This window comes from Peromyscus maniculatus, chromosome 20, assembly GCF_049852395.1.
Source record: "Peromyscus maniculatus bairdii isolate BWxNUB_F1_BW_parent chromosome 20, HU_Pman_BW_mat_3.1, whole genome shotgun sequence".
NCBI lineage: Eukaryota > Metazoa > Chordata > Mammalia > Rodentia > Cricetidae > Peromyscus > Peromyscus maniculatus.
Window position 1 is genome coordinate 46,148,499 of NC_134871.1, and position 19,431 is coordinate 46,167,929.

General features: G+C 49.2%; 2 protein-coding genes across 5 annotated transcripts in view; one reads left to right on the plus strand and one right to left on the minus strand.

The window, feature by feature from the left end:
- Nucleotides 1-654: 654 nt before the first annotated feature.
- Rpl8 (ribosomal protein L8) lies at nt 655-3,052 on the plus strand. The gene is made up of 6 exons (XM_006996991.4): nt 655-774; nt 964-1,111; nt 1,204-1,345; nt 1,483-1,701; nt 2,586-2,701; nt 2,857-3,052. The coding sequence occupies exons 2-6, from the start codon at nt 974-976 to the stop codon at nt 3,013-3,015; spliced, it is 774 nt and encodes a 257-aa protein (XP_006997053.1). The 5' UTR covers nt 655-774; nt 964-973; the 3' UTR covers nt 3,016-3,052.
- Nucleotides 3,053-5,332: 2,280 nt separating this feature from the next.
- Nucleotides 5,333-19,431, minus strand: part of LOC102916808 (uncharacterized) — a 39,996-nt gene continuing 25,897 nt past the window's right edge. For 2 of the 4 annotated variants that reach the window (XM_076556200.1, XM_006996990.4), the window contains 4 exons: nt 12,974-13,067; nt 12,716-12,842; nt 12,355-12,468; nt 5,333-7,261 (listed from right to left, as the gene is read on the minus strand). In XM_076556200.1, coding sequence (XP_076412315.1) covers nt 5,943-7,261; nt 12,355-12,468; nt 12,716-12,842; nt 12,974-13,015 — 1,602 coding nt within the window. In that variant the 5' untranslated portion in view covers nt 13,016-13,067 and the 3' untranslated portion in view covers nt 5,333-5,942. The remainder of the gene's footprint in view (nt 7,262-12,354; nt 12,469-12,715; nt 12,843-12,973; nt 13,068-19,431) is intronic. The other 2 variants (XM_076556201.1, XM_076556202.1) reach the window with 2 other exon arrangements.

The window sequence follows — 19,431 nt, forward strand, 5'->3', positions numbered from 1 at the left end:
TAACCTGCTTCCCCTCTCCCCCCTCGAGACAGGGTCTCTCTGTGTAGTTTTGGTGCCTTTCCTGGAACTCACTCTGTAGACCAGGCTGGCCTTGAACTCACAGAGATCTCTGCCTCCCAAGTGCTGGGATTAAAGGCGTGCACAACTGCTGCCAGGCTCTGAGGGTATCTGTAATGCATTTAACCAGCACAGCAGAGCCAGCGTGGAAAGCACAGCATGAAGAGACCATTACAAAAGAGGTTGTTTGTTTGTTTGTTTGTGTTTTTAAAATGGACAGGTGAAATCTCACCATGAGACTCTCAGGTTCTCCAGATCTCGGACAGGGCCTATGTGTCCTGAGTGAGCATACAGATAAGGTGGACAGTAAAGTGTCACAAGGACAGAGGGGTTGAAAAGCGGGACACCAGCATGGTATGCCCCAAATGACCACAGCAAGTTCGTCTCTGTAGTGATGGCGCTACTCTGTAGACCAATAGCGAGGCTAGCCCTGGGCAAATCCTTCCACCTCTGGAAGCCTCCGCCGCGGCCCACTTGCCCGCCATAAGACTCCTGAGTCAGTTTCCGCCTCTCCCCAGGGCTCCTAGGTAGGTGTAAACCTCAGTGCCTAACCTCACTGCTGCTACTAGGTAGAGACAGGGGACACCCACGCGTGACTACAAGCCCCGGCAGCCATCGCGCCGGGGAAGGGGCGGGGCTCCCCTTCCGGGGCCCCACCCCGGAAGATAAGGCTGCTTGCAGCCCCGTATTTCCTCTTTCGGCCGTGCTTGCCGGCAGGTAGGTTGTGTTTGGGGCGCTGCGGGCTTGAAATCATCCACCGCCATCCGCCACCGTCCGCTCCTCGGTGGTCTGTCGTGCGGCCCGGTCCGCCCGTCCAGGACAGGGAGGGAGGGATGGCGGCGTCTTCGGCCTTGGGGGGCCGGCGGGGATCTGTTTATCCGGACGCTGATCGCGAGTCCTTTGCAGACTCGCCGCCATGGGCCGTGTGATCCGAGGGCAGCGGAAAGGTGCGGGGTCCGTGTTCCGCGCGCACGTGAAACACCGTAAGGGCGCCGCGCGCCTGCGTGCTGTGGACTTCGCCGAGCGGCACGGCTACATTAAGGGCATCGTGAAGGTAAAGAGGGCACCGGCGGGGGGCCAAGCAGGCGGGGGAACAGGGCGCCCCGAGGAGACCTCTTAATCCTGCCACCCTGACCCCCCCCATAGGACATCATCCATGACCCTGGTCGCGGCGCTCCCCTCGCGAAGGTGGTCTTTCGTGATCCCTACCGATTTAAGAAGCGGACGGAGCTGTTCATCGCCGCGGAGGGCATCCACACCGGGCAGTTTGTGTACTGCGGCAAGAAGGGTGAGCTCCTAGGCGGGGAAGGAAGGAAGAAGGGCTGGAGGACCCCGGGCACTCTAAGCCCGTGCTTGACAGTGTGGGAGCGGTCTGGGTTCGCATCGCTTTTGGCTTCATCGGTCGCTTTGCCACTTCTCTGACAGCCCAGCTGAACATCGGCAATGTTTTGCCCGTGGGCACCATGCCTGAGGGTACTATCGTGTGCTGCCTGGAGGAGAAGCCGGGGGACAGGGGCAAGCTGGCACGAGCTTCTGGGAACTATGCCACAGTCATCTCCCACAACCCAGAGACCAAGAAGACGCGAGTGAAGCTGCCTTCGGGGTCCAAGAAGGTCATTTCCTCCGCCAACAGAGCTGTTGTCGGTGAGTGCCGGAGAGGAGTGGAACCCTGAAGACTACTGGGTGGTCAGCATGCGAACTGCCAGCTGCTGGGCCTGGGCCCGTATTTCCGGTTGTCAGGGACACCGTCTTTGAACACGGGATACAACCTTGGGTTGAATTGTAGAATGGTACAATGTCTACTTTGTGAGTTTGTTACAGCTTGGGCTGTAGTGATAGCTCCGTGGTTAAAAGCACTGGTTGCTCTTCCAGCTCACATCTGTATCTCCAGTCCCGGGGGATCTGGTGATCTCTTATGGTACTGCACAAATGTGTGCAGACATACGTAGAGGTAATATGTCCATTTCTGTACACCGTGAATTAACCTAGGACTTGAATGCTGACCTTGTGTATAATTTCAGAAAAGACAGGGCCAGCTTAGTGACTTTTTAAAAGACATCCAAGTCCGTGAAATGGGACTTGAGTCAGATTCTCTTGTTACCTGGCAATATCTCACAATCTGCTAAACTCATTCGCTGCACAGGGTAGATTCTGAGGATAGATGTTCACAGAGGATGCCTTTGCTCAGTGGATCATGCCTTTTGTATGGGAGTTGTCTTTAGAGGTTGGAGGACCTGTCCTGATCTCAGACACTGAATGTTGAGGTTCACCCCTGGGAACTGGGGCAGAGCCCACGTTTTGCTTAATGCATGCATGGGCCTTGGATTGCCTGTCAATGGAAATGACGGATTGCAGAGTGTAAGGGTTTCCTAGGTGAAACTCGGGACAGGCTCTTGGATGGTCCATTTCATTGAGGCTGAAAATGGTATTCCTGGGGTTGTAGATTCCTGGCATAGCACTAGTGGGGGGCAGTCTTTGACTGGAGGGCTTTGTGATGCACATCTCAGAGGTGTCCTATATTTTTGCAGGTGTTGTGGCCGGAGGAGGCAGAATTGACAAACCCATCTTAAAGGCTGGCCGTGCCTACCACAAGTACAAGGCAAAGAGGAACTGCTGGCCACGTGTCCGGGGTGTGGCCATGAATGTAAGTAACCAAGAACTGAATGGGATAGTATTTCCTGGGCTAGGATCTGTGGTGTTTTTTTTTTTTGGGGGGGGTGTCCTAGGCACTGGATTCTGCCACTGTCTTCCCTGGATAGGTGAGATTTTCCCCACTCTAACCTCATGCTCTCTCTACAGCCTGTGGAGCATCCATTTGGAGGTGGTAACCACCAGCACATTGGCAAACCCTCCACTATCCGAAGAGATGCCCCTGCTGGGCGCAAAGTGGGTCTCATTGCTGCCCGCCGGACTGGGCGACTACGTGGAACCAAAACTGTACAGGAGAAGGAGAACTAGAGCTCAGGAGCTAATAAAGTCTGTCCTTTGGGTAATAGGCTGTGTGTGAGCCTCTGTTTTTGGGGGGGCAGATGGGATCCCTGCCGTGGAGCCCCTTGGTACAGGGAAGTGAACAGTGCAGGAACTTAAAACACCCAAGTGTTCAGGGTCGGGAGCTTGCACCCGAGAGGGGACATGATGGGCTGGAATTTGGGTGGACGGCTCATTTTTGAGTGTGTGTGTGTTTGTGTGCATGAGTGTGCATGTCAGGACTAGGTGTTCACCCTGTCCACGTGGGCTCTGGGGATTGAACTCTGGTTGTCAGGCTTGGTGGCAAGTGCCTTTACCTACTGAGCCATCTTGCTAGCTCAAGAGTTGAATTTCTACTAGAGGGTTAGGATGTCCTATCTGATGGATACTTTATAACACTTTTTTTTCTCAACTTGACACAAGTTTGAGTCATTTGATAAGAGGGACTCTGAATTGAAAAAATGCCTCTATAGACAAGTCTGTTTTCTTGATTAGTGGTTGATGTGGCAGCCCAGTCCACACTAGGCACTGCCACCCCTGGGCAGGCGGTCGAGGGTTGTAAAAGAAAACACTGAGCAAGCCATTAAGGGTCGATCTTGGTGGCATGTGCCTGAGGCCAGTTCCTGCTCTGACTTCCTTATGTGATTGACTGGTGTGGAAATGTAAGCCAAAGAAACACTTCTCAAGTTGCTTCTGGTCATGGTGCCCGTCACAGCAACCCTAAGACAGAATAGGTGCCAAGATTGTTGGCCAGTTTTGGCGGGAGGATTGTGGGATAGAAAGAACCATGGAGTGTGCAGAGCGTAATGAGCCATGGCGGGAACTTAGAAAATGCCAAGAGCGGTGCCGGTGGTGTTTCAGAGGGAAGCTTTGAGAGCCCTTAAAGACTAGGCGCTGATCTTTTTGGTTTCTTTGAAACAAGGTTTCTCTGTAGCTCTGGGTATGAATTTAGAGGTCTTGTTGCCTCTGCCACCTCCTGAGTGCTGGGACTAAAGGCCTGCACCACCAGGCCTGACATTTTTTTTGTTTTGAGATAGGATCCCACTATATAGCTATCTTTGACCTTGAACTCAGATCCATCTGCCTTTGCTTCCCACGTGTTAGCACTAAGGGTGTGTGATACTTCAATTAAGAATCTTGTTCTGGGACTGGAGAGATGGTTAAGAGCACTGACTGCTCTTCCAGAGGTTCTGAGTTCAATTCCAGCAACCACATGGTGACTCACAACTATCTGTAATGAGATCTGGTGCCCTCTTCTGGCCTGCAGTCAGTCATACATGCTGTATACATAATAAATACTTAAAAAAAAAGATTCTGGTCAGCTGAGGGTAAAGAACTTACCAAGGGACCTGAACCATTAAAGTGAACCTTTGCTTTGCTGGAACTGTCTGGGTCAGCTGGAGTTGAAGAATTAGCTGTGACTAAGAGATCTGGTGAATACCTTTAATCCCAACAGAGGCAGGCCTGGTCTACCAAGTGAGTTCCAGGACAGCCAGGGTCACATAGTCAACCCTGTGTGTGTGGTGTGTGTGTGTGTGGAGGGGGCAGGGGTAGTGGGGAGGTCAGCATCATTGACCTGTTTGCTCAGGGTTAGCATTCAGAAGCTGTGGTCCAGGGGCAGGCAACTGAACTCACTAATGTGTAAGATTTTTCAAGGTGGTTCAGGTTTTGAAGGCACTGAGAGGCCAGTGAAGGTGTAGAAGCCCTAGGGTTGAAGGGATCCTGAAGAGAAGCAGGCTTGACACCTTATAGCCGGTTTAGAGTCCCCGAAGAGAGCCTAGCACTTTGGACATGCTGGTACCATGGGACTAACAGGTAGGTGTCAGTGGATCTTACCTGTACTTGATAGGAAAGCAGCCATGAGGAGCAAGCCAGTAAGCAGTGTCACTCCATGGCCTGTGTACTGAGTTTCAGCTTTGACTTTTGATGCACTGTGACGTGGAAGTGAAATAAACCCTTTCTTCGCTTAATTGTTTTGGTTATGGTGGTTTATCAGGACAACAGAAAACCCAAGACAGACACCAAACAGGCTTTTTCAGTTTACATAAATTCTCACTAATGTAGCTATTTTCACTTTTCCAAACACTTAGAACTGCCGTTTCAGAATATTTCATAAGGATATTTTAAAATAGCAATTTTATGTATGTATGTATGTATGTATGCTTATCACACACTCGTACTCGGAACTCACATGGAAGCAAGATGACAACTTGTGGGAGTTGGCTGTCTCTGTCCACCATGTGGGTTCTAGAACACAAACTCAGGTTATCAGGTCTTCTCCACTGAACCATCACCTGCCCCCAGAATCTTTTATTTTTATTAATATCACTTTTATTCACATAGTACTTCAGTGTTTAATAAGAATACCAAAAATAAGCCGAGCAGTACCGGCACACCCCTATAACCCCAGCACTCGGGAAGCAGAGGTAGGTGGTGAGTTCCAGGATAGCCAGGGCTACACAGAGACCCTATCTCAAACTAGCCCTCCTCCCCCGCAAATAAAATTTAAAAATACCCTAAAATAGCCCAGTGTTCTAAATTTAAATACAATATTAGAATGATCAGATGCATTTAGGAAAGTCGAAGCTAGTAAGAAAAGGAACGTCATTTGAAATGCCAACAGTCCCTTCGTCTGAACTTTTCAGTTGCTTCAATAAGCTAATGCCAAATAAGCAAAGGGAGAATTATGGCTATCTTTACCAATATCCACAACTGTAGGGTTATTCTCCAATATAACATCAAGATATTGAGGAAAATAAAACGAACAGAAGAATGTTTTTCCCTAGGAAGGAAAAGGAATCGTGACTCCGAGTGACCAAGGAGAAAGGTCCTGCAGATTTAACAGAATTCCTTCCCAGGAGGAGGAAGGCTGTTCATATATCGTGTGTGTTCTAAGCTGGGCTTCTGACAGCCACGGATCAGAGCTTCTTGTGCACTTTCTGATGCTGGATCAGGTGCCCGTGCTGGTTGAAGGCACGCCCACACTCCCCACACTCGTAGGGCTTCTCCCCCGTGTGGATCCTCTGGTGCTGGATGAGTACCGAGTACTGGCTGAAGGCCTTGCCGCAGCTATTGCATTCGTAGGGCTTCTCGCCTGTGTGGGTCCTCAGGTGCACGATGAGCGTGGCTTTCAGGCTGAACGCCTTGCCACACTCCGTGCACTGGAAGGGTTTCTCGCCGGTGTGGATCCTCTCGTGCTGGATCAGAGACCTGCGCGCGCTGAAAGCGTGCCCACACTCGCCGCACACGTAGGGTTTCTCTCCGGTGTGGACTCTCTGGTGCTGGATGAGGTGCGAGTGCTGGACGAAGGCCTTGCCACACTCGTAGCACGCGTAGGGCTTCTCCTCGGTGTGGATCCTCTCGTGATTCATCAGGGTGGAGCGGTGGCTGAAGGTCTTGCCACATTCGCTGCACTCGTATGGCTTCTCCCCGGTGTGCACGTTGTGGTGCTGGATGAGCACGGAGCGGTCACTGAAGGCCTTGCCACACTCGCTGCACGTGTAGGGTCTCTCCCCCGTGTGCACCCGCTGGTGCTGCAGCAACGTTCTCTTCACGCTGAAGCTCTTCCCACACACGCTGCACCCGTGGGGCTTCTCTCCGGTGTGCACCCTCTGGTGGCTCCGCAGGACAGTGCTGTGGTTGAAGGCTTTCCCACACAGGGGGCACACGTACGGCCTCTCCCCTGTGTGGATCCGCTGGTGCTGGATGAGGTGGGAGAGCTGAGTGAACGCCTTCCCACATTCTAGGCATTCGTGAGGCTTCTCTCCCGTGTGTATCTTGTGGTGCTGGGCGAGGTCTGAGCTGACCCTAAAGGCTTTCCCACATTCATTACACTCGTAGGGCTTTTCGCCTGTGTGGATCCGCTTGTGCTTACTCAGGACAGAGCTCTGGCTGAAGGCCTTCCCACATACATGGCACACATAAGGCTTCTCACCAGTGTGGATTCGCTGATGCTGAAGGAGATGGGAGCTCCGACCAAAGCACTTCCCACACTCAATGCACATATAGGGTCTCTCTCCACTGGGAGCCATCTGGTGGCGAGCAAGAGGTACACTGGGATTCGATCCCTGGACATTACGGCGGTCGACAGGGGTTGGACTCGGGCAGAAGTTCTCCGTTTTGTAATGACCTTCATTAGCCTTCAACAGGGCGTCCCCCAGGCGCAGTGTCTTTTCATCTGAGATCAATGGCTGGAAGTTCAAATTTGTGTTCTGGCTCTCTTCCTTGGATTTCCAGTCTGGAACAACAAATACAAAATGAAAAGGTGAACACTAGCCAGGGTGGTGGGTTACCATGCCTATAATCCCAGCACTGGAGAGGCTGAGGCAGGAGGACTGTGAATTCAGTATCAGTCTGGGCTACCTACAAGGGCTACTTTAAAAAACAACCCAAGGGCTGGAGAGATGGCTCAGGGGTTAAGAGCCTGCTCTTCCAGAGGTCCTGAGTTCAATTCCCAGCAACCACATGGTGGCTCACAACCATCTGTAATGAGATCTGGCGCCCTCTTCTGACCTGCAGGGACACATGCAGGCAGAACACTGTACATAATAAATAAATAATCTTAAAACAAAAAACAAAACAAAACAAAAAACAACCCAAACCAGAATAAAAACAACAAAAGAGTCAGGCAGTGGTGGCGCATGCCTTTAATTCCAGCACTCAGGAGGCAGAGACAGGCGGATCTCTTTGTCTCTGCGAGTTTAGGGGCAGCCTGGTCAACAGAGTAAGATCCAAGACAGGCACCAAAACTACACAGAGAAACCCTGTCTCGAAAAAAAAAAAAAAAAAAAAAGGAAAAAAGGAAAAAACAAAACAACAAAAAACTACAAAAGGTTAGCACTTTCCCAAGCTGCAGCATGCAATCCAATCCTAAAGCCAGCTTTGCTACATAGTTTCTGATGCGAGATCAGAAGGGAACATCTTTCAACAAAACAACCAATAATGGGATGAAGGGGGATGAAGGGGGAAGGTTCAGCGTGTCTGCCCTGTGCAGAATGCACGTAATAGTGGCGGCACATCCTAGTGTTCTCCCTGGAGTTACCGTGACCGAGTCTCCAGAGGCTGTGGTGGTGGTGAGTGCAGGACCAGTAGGTCTGTGAGAGGCAGGTCTGTGTGAGACAGGTCTGTGAGAGGCAGGTCTGTGTGAGGCAGGCAGCAGCACATGAGCAATGAAGCCTGGCCTGGGGTTGGGAGGGGAAGCCTGAAGCCTGAGCAGGTCAGAGGATGCATGCTATCCTGGGGCAAGGGATTCGTACATGCCGATGGTCACCTTTGTGGACAACAGTTCAATGTGGAGAATGCACTGGATACTTAGAGACAGATAACGGGCACCTAGGTAGGTGGGACACAGGCTGGAGAGAGCGGCAGTGTAGACAAGAAGGAAGGCTGAGTGGAGACGTTCTGGAACCAAGAGACAGGCTCTACAGGGAGACCAGGTTGGGGACATGAGTATTGAGAACAACCATGTTTCATGCCTTAAGTTTAAAGATGTCTTCACGTGGAGACTGGGCCACAGTGTGGAGAGGTGAGAGGTCCCTCCATCTCATGCAGAACTGGCCTGACGGGGTAAGAGGCCAATTCCGCATGGCGTGGGGGTTAGTCTCTTCAGGTTTCCTCAGGCAGAAAGGTCCACTATGCTCTCCTGCTGCAGGGGACGAAGGCCAGCCCTTCCCGTGCCTGAGGCTCCTGTGCACCCTGTGGCCTCCCAAAGGGCACAGCCTAGTCGCCAGGCTCAGGATGCTAGGCTGCCCTCAGGCCTTAACCACTTAACCAGGGTCTCGGCTGGGCAACTCCCTGAATGGGTTGTCATACTTGATGGAGAGCCTAGGACAGGAAGCCCCACAGCAGAGAAAGATGTAAGAAGGGAATGCTTACTTTTTAAATGTAATATTGGGGGTGTGTGTGCACATGCACTGTATGCACATGGAGGTCAGAGGACAAAACTGTTTGTTTATTTATTTATTTATTTGGTTTTTCGAGACAGGGTTTCTCTGTGTAGCTTTGCGCCTTTCCTGGAACTCACTTGGTAGCCCAGGCTGGCCTCGAACTCACAGAGATCTGCCTGCCTCTGCCTCCCGAGTGCTGGGATTAAAGGGGTGCGCCACCACCGCCCGGCTCAGAGGACAAAAATATTTTTTTCATGTTTTGATTTTAAGTAAGTAAATGAATATATCTCCAATTACATTTTGGGCACAACAGCTTTTTTAAAATTAATTAATTAATTATGCATGCAGTGTTCTGCCGGCATGCAAGCCTACATGCCAGAAGAGGGCACCAGATCTCATTATAGATGGTTGTGAGTCACCACATGATTGCTGGGAATTGAACTCAGGACCTCTGGAAGAGGAGCTAGTGTTCTTAACCTCTGAGCCATCTCTCCAGACCTGCTTTTTTTTAATTTTTAAAAAATATTTTATTATTATTATTTTTTGTTTCCCCTCCCTCCTCTCCTCCTGCTCCCTCCCCCTCCCCCCCATCTTTCCCCCACTACCCACTCCTCTCTGTTCAGAAAGGCTTCCAAGTACCTCTGTCTGCTGAACCATCTTGCAACTCCGAAAGTCTCACTCTTGTGAAAGGACACACAAGGGTCTCTGGCAAGTTCCAGTGGGATCAACAACTTTGGGGCAAAGTACAGATTTTGTAAGCTCTGGCCAGGATCACAGGCAACTACGGCATCAGAGATCATGCCTCTTCCGTTCCCTTTGATGTCAGTATAGAAAAAAACTGGGTGTTCTCACTCCTTGGGACTGAACTGGTGTGCCATGTATGGGCCCCCGATGGGACAGAGGCTACGGTAGACCTTCACTTTTTTTTTTAAAGTGATTTACTTTTTTTTTTTTTTGGTTTTTCGAGACAGGGTTTCTCTGTGTAGCTTTGCGCCTTTCCTGGAACTCACTTGGTAGCCCAGGCTGGCCTCGAACTCACAGAGATCCGCCTGCCTCTGCCTCCCGAGTGCTGGGATTCAAGGCGTGTGTCACCACCACCGGTGCTCTTAACTGCTGAGCCATCTCTCCAGCCCAGCACATGCACACTTTCAGTGTCACCCTCTGTGGTGGCCTCTGCCACAGAGGTGCTTCTGTACGCCTACAGATTCTGTTTTGTTTTTCCCAGCATGACACTCAAAGGCTCCCAAGCAGGTGTATCAATCCCCTATGGCCGGCCTCCATAGACAGCTTTGGTAAGATTTGAAAATGCCGCCCTCCCCCACTCCAGCCTCCTATGGCCGCTATCAGTAGCTTGCTCTCCAAAGCCAGGCACACTTGTAGCTACTCAGAAAGGTTAGGCAGAAGGATCACGTGAGCTTTGGGAGGAAAAGAAAAAGAGCAAAAAAAAAAAAGGTCATTGCAAGATATCTGTGATGTACATAATGTGTGTCCTCTTCTTTATGGTCCTGGAAAACCAGGAAAACCAGTCTCCTTTGAGGTGGGACATCGCTGCTCCTCGGAGGAGATCTGATTTTCAGGCCAGTGAGAGGAAGACTCACTGTTAACGTCTCTGTCCATACCACTCTAGAGAGAAAGGATAATTCTTAAGGGGAAAATGGCCCCACTGAAACGCTGAGGCCCATCAGCCAGGACAGTTGTTGCTATATTATCCCTTCCCATTTTGGGGGCGCATCTGGGAAGGACAGGTTGGCTGTGGTTTTCCTGAGACCCTGATGTTTTCTGCAGTCGGGGATTCTTCATCTAATGCAACTGTAAACACAGACTTCCAGGTTGGACCTAGCCACATCATACCATCTTCCCTGTTTATAATTTTCCCCAAGTAACTTTAAAAAAAAAAAACAACACCTTTTTATGGTTGCTGGCCTTGCCTCTTTCTGTGCTGATATCCCTCCTCCCAACATGGTGATCGTTCCTAAGCCTGCCAGACATTCTGCAAGAAATTGGTAAGTGCCAACCCCACAAGGTGACACAGGACAAGGACACAGACTCTTGGTATGCCCAGAGGAAGCGGCACTGGGACAGGAAACGGTGGCTATGGTGGACAGACGAGGCCTGTTTTCCACAGAAAGGCTAAAACTACAAAGAAGCGGGGCTGGAGAGGTGGCTCAGCAGATAAGAGCACTGGCTGCTCTTCCAGAAGACCAGGGTTCAATTCCCAGCACCCACATGGCAGCTCACAACCGTCTGTAATTCCAAGATCTGACACCCTCACACAGACATGCATGCAGGCAAAATGCCACTGCACAGAAAATAAAAATGAATTATTTAAAAAAAAGAACAACCTACAAAGAAGACCACGCTGAGAGTTGAGTGTGCTGAGCCCAACTGAGATCTGAGAGGATGCTGGCTAGAAAGAGATGTCGGCATTTTGAACTGGGAGTCGGTAAGACAAGAGAGAGCCAAGTGATCCAGTTCTAAGCTAATTTTATTACGCAGACAATAAAACCATGAGCTTTTATTTTAAAAAAAAAAAAGCTTTTATTTACTTTATGTGTATGAGTGTTTTCTGCCTACATGTGTGTCTGTGCACCACTTGTGTGCCTGGTGCCTGTGGAAGCCAGCAGAGGGTGTAAGATCCGCTGAAACTGGAGTTAAAGAAGCTTGTGAGCTGCCATGTGGGTGCTGGGAATTGAACTCGGGTCCTCTGGAAGAGCAGCAAGTGCTCTTAACCACTGAGCCACCTCTCCAGACCCCCCAAGTAACTTTCTGATGCTATTATAAATGTTACAATTTTAATATTTATACCTTTGCTTATTGCTGATAACAATACAAATGATTTTTACAGTCTAACAATATTGCTAAATTCTCTTATGAATACCAATCTCTCTTTCCAAGTTAAAAATCATATAAACTTCAAACAATACTTTTCTCTTCCAATTCTTATAGTTTTTGGTTTTTTTTTTTTTTTTAACTTTTCTTTATGTCATACATGGGACTGCAGTACAATATATCACAGGTCAGGGGGACAGTGGATTCTTTTATAACTGAGCTCAGACTTTCAGTCTGAGTATCAGGTTGAGAAATTTCCCTCCTATACTAACAGCCTTGTTGTTCTAAATCAACCCTCAGAGTAACCCTCACAGCCTAAATATCCCACCAATACCTGGGTAGCCAACTATGGTCTTTCTGAGCAGTGGCAAAATCCCTTGCCTCTACACAGCGCAGCTGTCTGTCCTTTCTCCTTCGTAACAAGGTTTACCGCCTCATCTACCTTCACTACTACACCTACACTTCCTTCTTGGCCCAGGACCTCCTAGTCTGGAAAGAACTCTCTCCTTTCTGTCAGAGGAATGACAGAACTCTCCCTTGACCAATGGAAGCTTCTTCCATCAGTGGCTCCGTCTGAATTATGCCTTCAGTGAAAGCAGGACCAGTTCTTACTCACCTGAATGGCCACTTCCCAGGCCCTGGCTCTGCTCAGTTTCCTGCCCATCCAGGACCCATGGATCTTCTCCTCGCTCCAGCTGGGAGATCACAACAGGCTTGGATCCAGGGAGTCCTGCTCATGAGGAGGGAAGCCCCTGGATTATACAATATTTGCTAAGATACTCCCTTAGTCCACGCTCCATGCAGGCACATGAAAAAGGATAAGACTCCCATTCTGCTGGAGCTGAACCCTTGGAGGTCGGCAAGCCTCAGGATCAGTGGGGCCCGAGTTCCCTCTTCCCGGCAGCTGCCTCCCCTGGGGAACCCCCACGAGTCCAGCGCACAAAGACACACAGATGGGGCCCGAGGCGGAGCCTTACCCAGCGAGACCACATTCCCGTAGGTCTCCATCATCACATTTCGGTAGAGGCCCCGCTGAGCGGGACCCAGGCGGGCCCACTCCTCCTGAGACAGGAGAACAGCCACATCCTCGAAGGTCACCTTGACCTGGAACGACCGGGCTTTGAGTAAGTCCACGTCTGACAGGTGGGACCTGTGACACGGGAGACTGATCCGGACTGCCTGGGCACGGAAGGAGCTTCAGGCAAGCCGCCGATTAAGCTCTGGGGACCACTCACCTGAGGTCCTGCAGGTAGTGGCAGAAGTCCGGCTGCTGCCATCTTGGGTTTCTTGGGTCTGCGAGGACCAGAGGAATCAGAGGATCCCGCGGGGCTGAGAAAGAAGAGAGAACCCATGAGAGCCCAGTTCGGCAGATCCCGGGGGATCCCCTGCCAGGTAAAGTCGGTGAAAGGCACGCTGAAGTGAGCTCCGAGCAGCTGAAGCCACGGTGGTCCCGCTTGGTCCCGTGGTCCCCAGGCCCACGCTCCGCGCTCACACCGGGATTCTCTAGTGCAGAGTCCTGAGCAAACATAGGGTTCCTGGGCCGGCTGCATCTAGTAGGCTCAGTCAAGGGAAAGGCCCACTTGAAAATGATAAGGGGAGCCAGAGGCTGTTATATCTTTGTGGGTTCAAGGCCAGACTGGTCTACAGAGTGAGTTCTAGGCCAGGCAGGGGCTTCACTCTCCCCCCCCCCCTTTTAAAAAAATGTTAAGTAAGGCTAGAGAGAGAGAGAGCTCAAGGGCTTAGCCTTAAAGAGTACTTGCTGATAGGTGGCCGTCCGGTTACCAGTGGAAAAGTCAAGAGCCTCGGCCGCGACTACCAGAGTTACAGAGAGCTTTATTAGAAGGATGAATGGGATAGGAGAGAGGAGAGCCAGGCCTGGAGAGTGAGAGATGGCGGGAGCAGAGCAGAGTAGAGCAGGGTACAAAGAGAGAGCAGAGGGAACAGAGAGAGAGGGTGGGGTCCGCCTTGTGGACACGCTGCAGGTATGTAGTCACCAGTGCCTGCTGATGACGTAAGACGCAAGACCCGCAGGAGTGAGGGCAGGATCCCAACACTTGCTACTTTTGCAGAGGACCCAGCTTTGTGCCCAACTCCAGTTCCAGGGGATCTAATGCTTATTTCTGGCTTCTGTGGGCTGTTACATGTGGTACACAAGCTCATGTATGTACATACGCATGCTGGGCGGTGGGTGGTACACGCCTTTCATCCCAGCACCCGGGAGGCAGAGGCAGGAGGATCTCTGTGAGTTCGAGGCCAGCCCGGGCTACAGAGTGAGTTCCAGGAAAGGCTTCAAAGCTACACAGAGAAACCCTGTCTCGAAAAACCGAAGGGGGTAAAAAAAAAAGGCGGGGGGGAGAAAAAGGTGTCAGCATGAAGCCATCTTTTTTTAAAAAAACACATCCCAAAGGAATAACACAAAAGAGAAATAAGAGATCAATGATCTTAGAAGCAAAAATCACTTAATGAAAATCGGTAAAAGCCACAATATATTGAGATATGTTTTGCCAAGTGTGTTTTAGGGGATCTGCTCTCACCATGGCATGAAGAACTTAGAATTTAGGTCTGTTATCTTTTTTTTTTTTTTTTTTTTTGGAGACAGGGTTTCTCTGTGTAGCCCTGGCTATTCTGGAACTCACTCTGTGGACCAGGCTGGCCTCAAACTCTGAAACCCACCTGCTTCTGCCTCCCGAGTGCCACTACCACCACTGTTATCACCTTTTTTATTTTGTAGGCTAAATCAGAAACCAATCATTTGTTTTTGTTGGGGGGTATTTGAGCAAACTGTGTAAAGATGTGTTTTATCTTGCCTGCCTAAGGCACCTGATTAGTTTAATAAAGAGCTGAATGGCCAATAGCTAGGCAGAGAGGTTAGGAGGGACTCTGGGAAGACAGGAAAAGACATCAGTGAGACACGGAGGGAGTCGGACACACAGAATGGAGAGGTAAAAAGCCATGTGGCAAAATGAAGATTAATAGAAACAGCTTAAGTTATATGAGCTAGTTGGGAACAAGTCTAAGCTAAAGGCTATATTTTCATAGTTAGTAAGAAGTCCCCATGTCATTATTTGGAGGCTGGCAGTTCAAAAGGAAGTCCAACAAGAAAGTCCAACTGGCCAGGCAGTGATGGTGCACGCCTTTAATCCCAGTGCTCAGGAGGCAGAGGCAGGCAGATCTCTGTGAGTTCAAGGCCAGCCTAATCTACAGACAGTTTCAGGACAGTCAGGACTGACTGCTATGTAGAGAAACCTTGTCTCAGAACACCGGAAAAACAAAGAAAGAAAGAAAGTCCAACTGTAGTTGATTTTTTGTTTGTTTGTTTGTTTTGTTTTTACTCTTTGGGAGTTTGCCACCCAGCTCCCAAATACATACACGGAGACTTATTCTTACTTATGAATGCCCAGCCTGAGCTTGGCTTGTTTCTTGCTAGCTTTTCTAACTTAAATTATCCTGTCTATATTTTGCCTCTGGGCTTTTTACCTTCCTTTATTCTTTTTTTTCCCCCTTGGTTTTTCAAGACAGGGTTTCTCTGTGTAGCCTTGCGCCTTTCCTGGATCTTGCTCTGTAGACCAGGCTGGCCTTGAACTCACAAAGATCCTCCTGCCACTGCCTCCCTAGTGCTGGGATTAAAGGCATGCACCACCACTGCCCGGCTCCTTTCTTTATTCTATATGTTTTTCTTTCCTTCTTACTCCATGGCTGGCTGTGTGGCTGGGTAGCTGGCCCCTGGTGTCCTCCTCTCCTCCTTTTCTCGATCCTCCTCCCTCATTCTTCTCTCTCTCTCTCTTTCTCTCTCTCTCTCTCTCTCTCTCTCTCTCTCTCTCTCTCTCTCTCGTTGATACCTTTCCTACACACCAAGTGACACTTGGTCCAAGACATGAAAGAAGACACCACAACTCATAGTAATGCTAATTTGTATACTTTATTCACAACATCAATCAAGATTTTTGTGGAGGATTACAGGGTCTCATAACTAAAAAGTTTTATATTCATTGGGAAGACTCAACAAACACAGGGAGATCTCAGGAACACCAGGGAGGGAGCTCCACCAGCCACAGGGCCAACCAAGTTCATGAGAGTCACATGGGCCTGGGCTGGACGGCTCAGACAGAGCCAGGTGTGTTGGCACACGCTGTGATCCTAGCACTTGGGAAGCTGAGCTCGGCAGACTGCGAACCTGAGACCACACAGTGAGTTCTAAGCCACTATATATGCTGCCTAACAAGACTCTCAAACAAAACAAAACCAAACAAAACGCAGGAAATAGCGGAGGTAGGGGAAGGAAGAATAGACAGCTCAGAAACAGAAACAGAGCACAGTCCAGGTTGGAGGAGAGACTCAAACTGCTAGAAAGAAATGATTAACTAAGTGCTTAAGTATTTTGGTAAAAATTAAAATTAAATCTTTATCCACTCTTCAACAAACTATCACAAATTGGGACAAAGGCAAGAGATTTTAAAAAGGACAAAGAAATCACATCAAGCTGTAATGGAGGCAGAAACCTGTAATCCCAGCACTGAGGAGGCTGAGGCAGGAGGGTCTTAAGAGTTCTGGGCCAGCTGACTCCGCACAGGGATCATGTCTCAAGTGAAACCAACCAAATAAACACTGTGGTCGGAAAGCCTGAGTGCGAGCAGAAACATTTCCAGTACAAGCCTGGACCAGAAAACATCCTCAAACCTAACAGCCACAGCTCTATTCTGCCAAAAGCTGGAATAGCCAAACAAAATGACCTGAAGCTCTGTATCAGATTGCCCTCATTTGCATAGTGAGAAACTACAAGCAATGTGACTCATCCTAACCACCCAGGACCACCGGGACCAAGCTAGCTGCCCACAGTCTATCGGCATGCTCAAGCAAGTTCCTTTCTGGCCACGCCCCCTTGCACTTTGCCGTGTACTAAACCAACTTGTTTTTGTTCTAAAGACTGAGTTATTTTACCAAACAAAACCTCATCCACACCCCAAGCCAAACCAGAATTAACCAACCAGTAAGAAACCTTATGCACACCCAAAACTCCAGAAAGGCTGAGGAGATGGCTGCTGTTTAAATCCCAGCACCCATATGGAGGCTCCCCACCATCTGTAACTCCAGTTCTAAGGGACCTGATGCCCTCTTCTGGCCTCCTCTGGCACTAAACACATGCATGCAAGCAAAACACCCATACACAAAAAAATAAAATAAATAAATCTAACAACAATATCCCTCCCAAACAGGCCTACCCATAGGGAAGAATTTAGTCTATGACACAGGTGTATTTTCAAGTAAACTGAAAGACAAATTATCCAATACAGCAGACAATGTTAGCAATGGTTATGATTTATGGGCGAGAAAAGTGAAGCTGTATTCTAACTTCACCCCTTATCTAAATAATTCCATAAAGAACCAACATTTTACAAGTACCAGACAAGGGGTTGAAGAGGTGGCTCAATGGTTAAGAGCACTGACTGCTCTTCCAGAGGACCTGGGTTCAATTCCCAGCACCTACATGGCATCTCACAACTGTCTGTAACTCCAGTTCCAGGGGATCAACACCCTCACACAGACACACATTCAGGCAAAACACCAATGCACATAAAAAGAAATAAATTGTTTAAAAAAGAGTACCAGACAAAACCAGATTATTTAGAAGATAATTTTGAAATAAGGAAGCCCTTTAAAACATAGCAAAAAGCCAAAATCCTTTAATGGAAATTATTTGCCCATAAAACAGAAACAACATCCAGGCGGTGGCGGCGCACGCCTTTAATCCCAGTGCTGGGGAGGCAGGGGCAGGTGGATCTTTGTGAGTTTGAGGCCAGCCAGGTCTACAAAGTGAGTTCCAGGACAGCCAGAGTTGTTACACCGAAAATAAAAAATAAAAAAAAAAAAAAAAAAAAACAAGGGTTGGGGATTTAGCTCAGTGGTAGAGCGCTTGCCTAGCAAGCACAAGGCCCTGGATTCGATCCTCAGTTCAAATAAATAAATAAATAAATAAATAAATAAATAAATAAATAAATAAATAAAACAAATAAATAAATACAACAAAATCAAAGAAGACACTTTCAATGGAGTAAGAAGACACACAAGGAAGTGTGCATTTTAACATACACAAAAAGAACACAAGCTGGTTAATCTGAACAGGAATACAAACAGCTAAAAGACATATACATGCAGAGGTTTCACCCTCACCAGTAACCACTGAAGATGGAAATGGAAATATCTTTACGGCAAGACTGCCCCAGGGACTGGCCTCCACATATGATGGCAAGGTGGCTTACTAACCCTAACCTATAACCTCACTCCACTTCTCTGTGTCCCTCACAAGGAAATTCCCAGTGTGCAAAGTGCCAGAATTGATGTCCACACAGCTTTACACAGAAGCGTCTATCAAGCAGGTGGTAGCGCCCACCGGAGCCTCCCTTTTACATTAGTAACAAGAGAGTGTGCACATGCACCAGCAGTAGTACTTGCTTCCAATTATTCTAGATACACAGGAAACTGTTCCCATTGTGCATTCACGGATAGACATTTAAAAGAATTCTTGTGGGCTGGGGAGATGGCTCAGTGGGTATTCCGTCCAACGTCCTTTGGCCGTAGGGAATAATCCTCCCCTCACACACATACAAGGGAATTATTGTCCGTATTTTCCCTCTGTATGTGTACCCATACAGCGGCAAGCACGCGGAGCCAGGGGACAACCTCAGGTGTCATTCCTCAGAATCCTTTCACCTTTGGGGGTGAGGGGCAACTGCGTCTCTGGAACTCACCAAGTAAGCTGGTAAGCTCCATGGATCTGCTTGTCTCCTCCCCAGAGCTGGGGATAATAACAGCATTCATCACCAAATCCGGTTTTTAAAAAGTGGGTTCTGGTGATCCGGACTCAGGTGTTCAACTGAGACATCCTCTTTTCCCCGGCAACATCACTTTCTGTTAAAATTTAAATGCGGGGACCGCAGAGATGGCTCAGCAGTTAAGAGCACATGTTCTTCTTCCAGAGGACCCATATTCGATTCCCAGCACCTACATGGAGGCTCACAGCCAGCTCCAGGGGACCTGATGCCCTCTCCTGGCCTCCGCTGGCACCAGGTATGCACATAATATACAGATACACAGGCAGATAAAACACAAAGACACATAAAAATTAAACAAGAAAATGCCACGTTAGATAAGTTGTTGTCACCCATTAAAAGGGGCTTTTGCAAAGTAACAAGAGAGGATCAGCAGAAAAAAAAAAATTCAAGAAGAAGCTGGGTTATGTGGAACAGGGCAGAGCACCTTCACTTTGACAGGAAATAGCCGCAGCTGTTGAGGATGCCGCACAGGTCTGTGCCTGGGTTCATACTCTGTATGGTACCCTACCGGTAACTCCGGCTATGGGGGAGGATCGTGCGAACCCAGGACTTCCTGAGCAGTCTGGGACGCGGTTATTTCACCAAACAAAATCTTGTCCACATCCCAACCTAACTAGCCACTAAGAAACCTTATGCACATCAGAAGCATCAATCATCCATCCCGACCCAGGCAAGCGGGAGCCACCGTGAGGGGTCCAGGGGAGAGGGGCCTGGAGGGTCCGAGGGACCGGGGCGGAGGGTGCGGCCTGGGGGCAGCAGCGGGCCGCAGCCATCCATCGGGGGAAGGGCTGGCGCACGTGAGGATGCGGAGCTTGGGTGCGGATGAAGGAGAGGGTCCCGCGCATCCAACCGAACGCCACTCA

Coding starts and splice junctions, on each gene's coding strand:
- Rpl8 (XM_006996991.4), top strand. CDS start 974: ATGGGCCGTGTGATCCGAGGGCAGCGGAAAGGTGCGGGGTCCGTGTTC. Junction 1,346..1,482: donor TGTGTACTGCGGCAAGAAGG/GTGAGCTCCTAG, acceptor CTTCTCTGACAG/CCCAGCTGAACATCGGCAAT. Junction 1,702..2,585: donor CGCCAACAGAGCTGTTGTCG/GTGAGTGCCGGA, acceptor ATATTTTTGCAG/GTGTTGTGGCCGGAGGAGGC.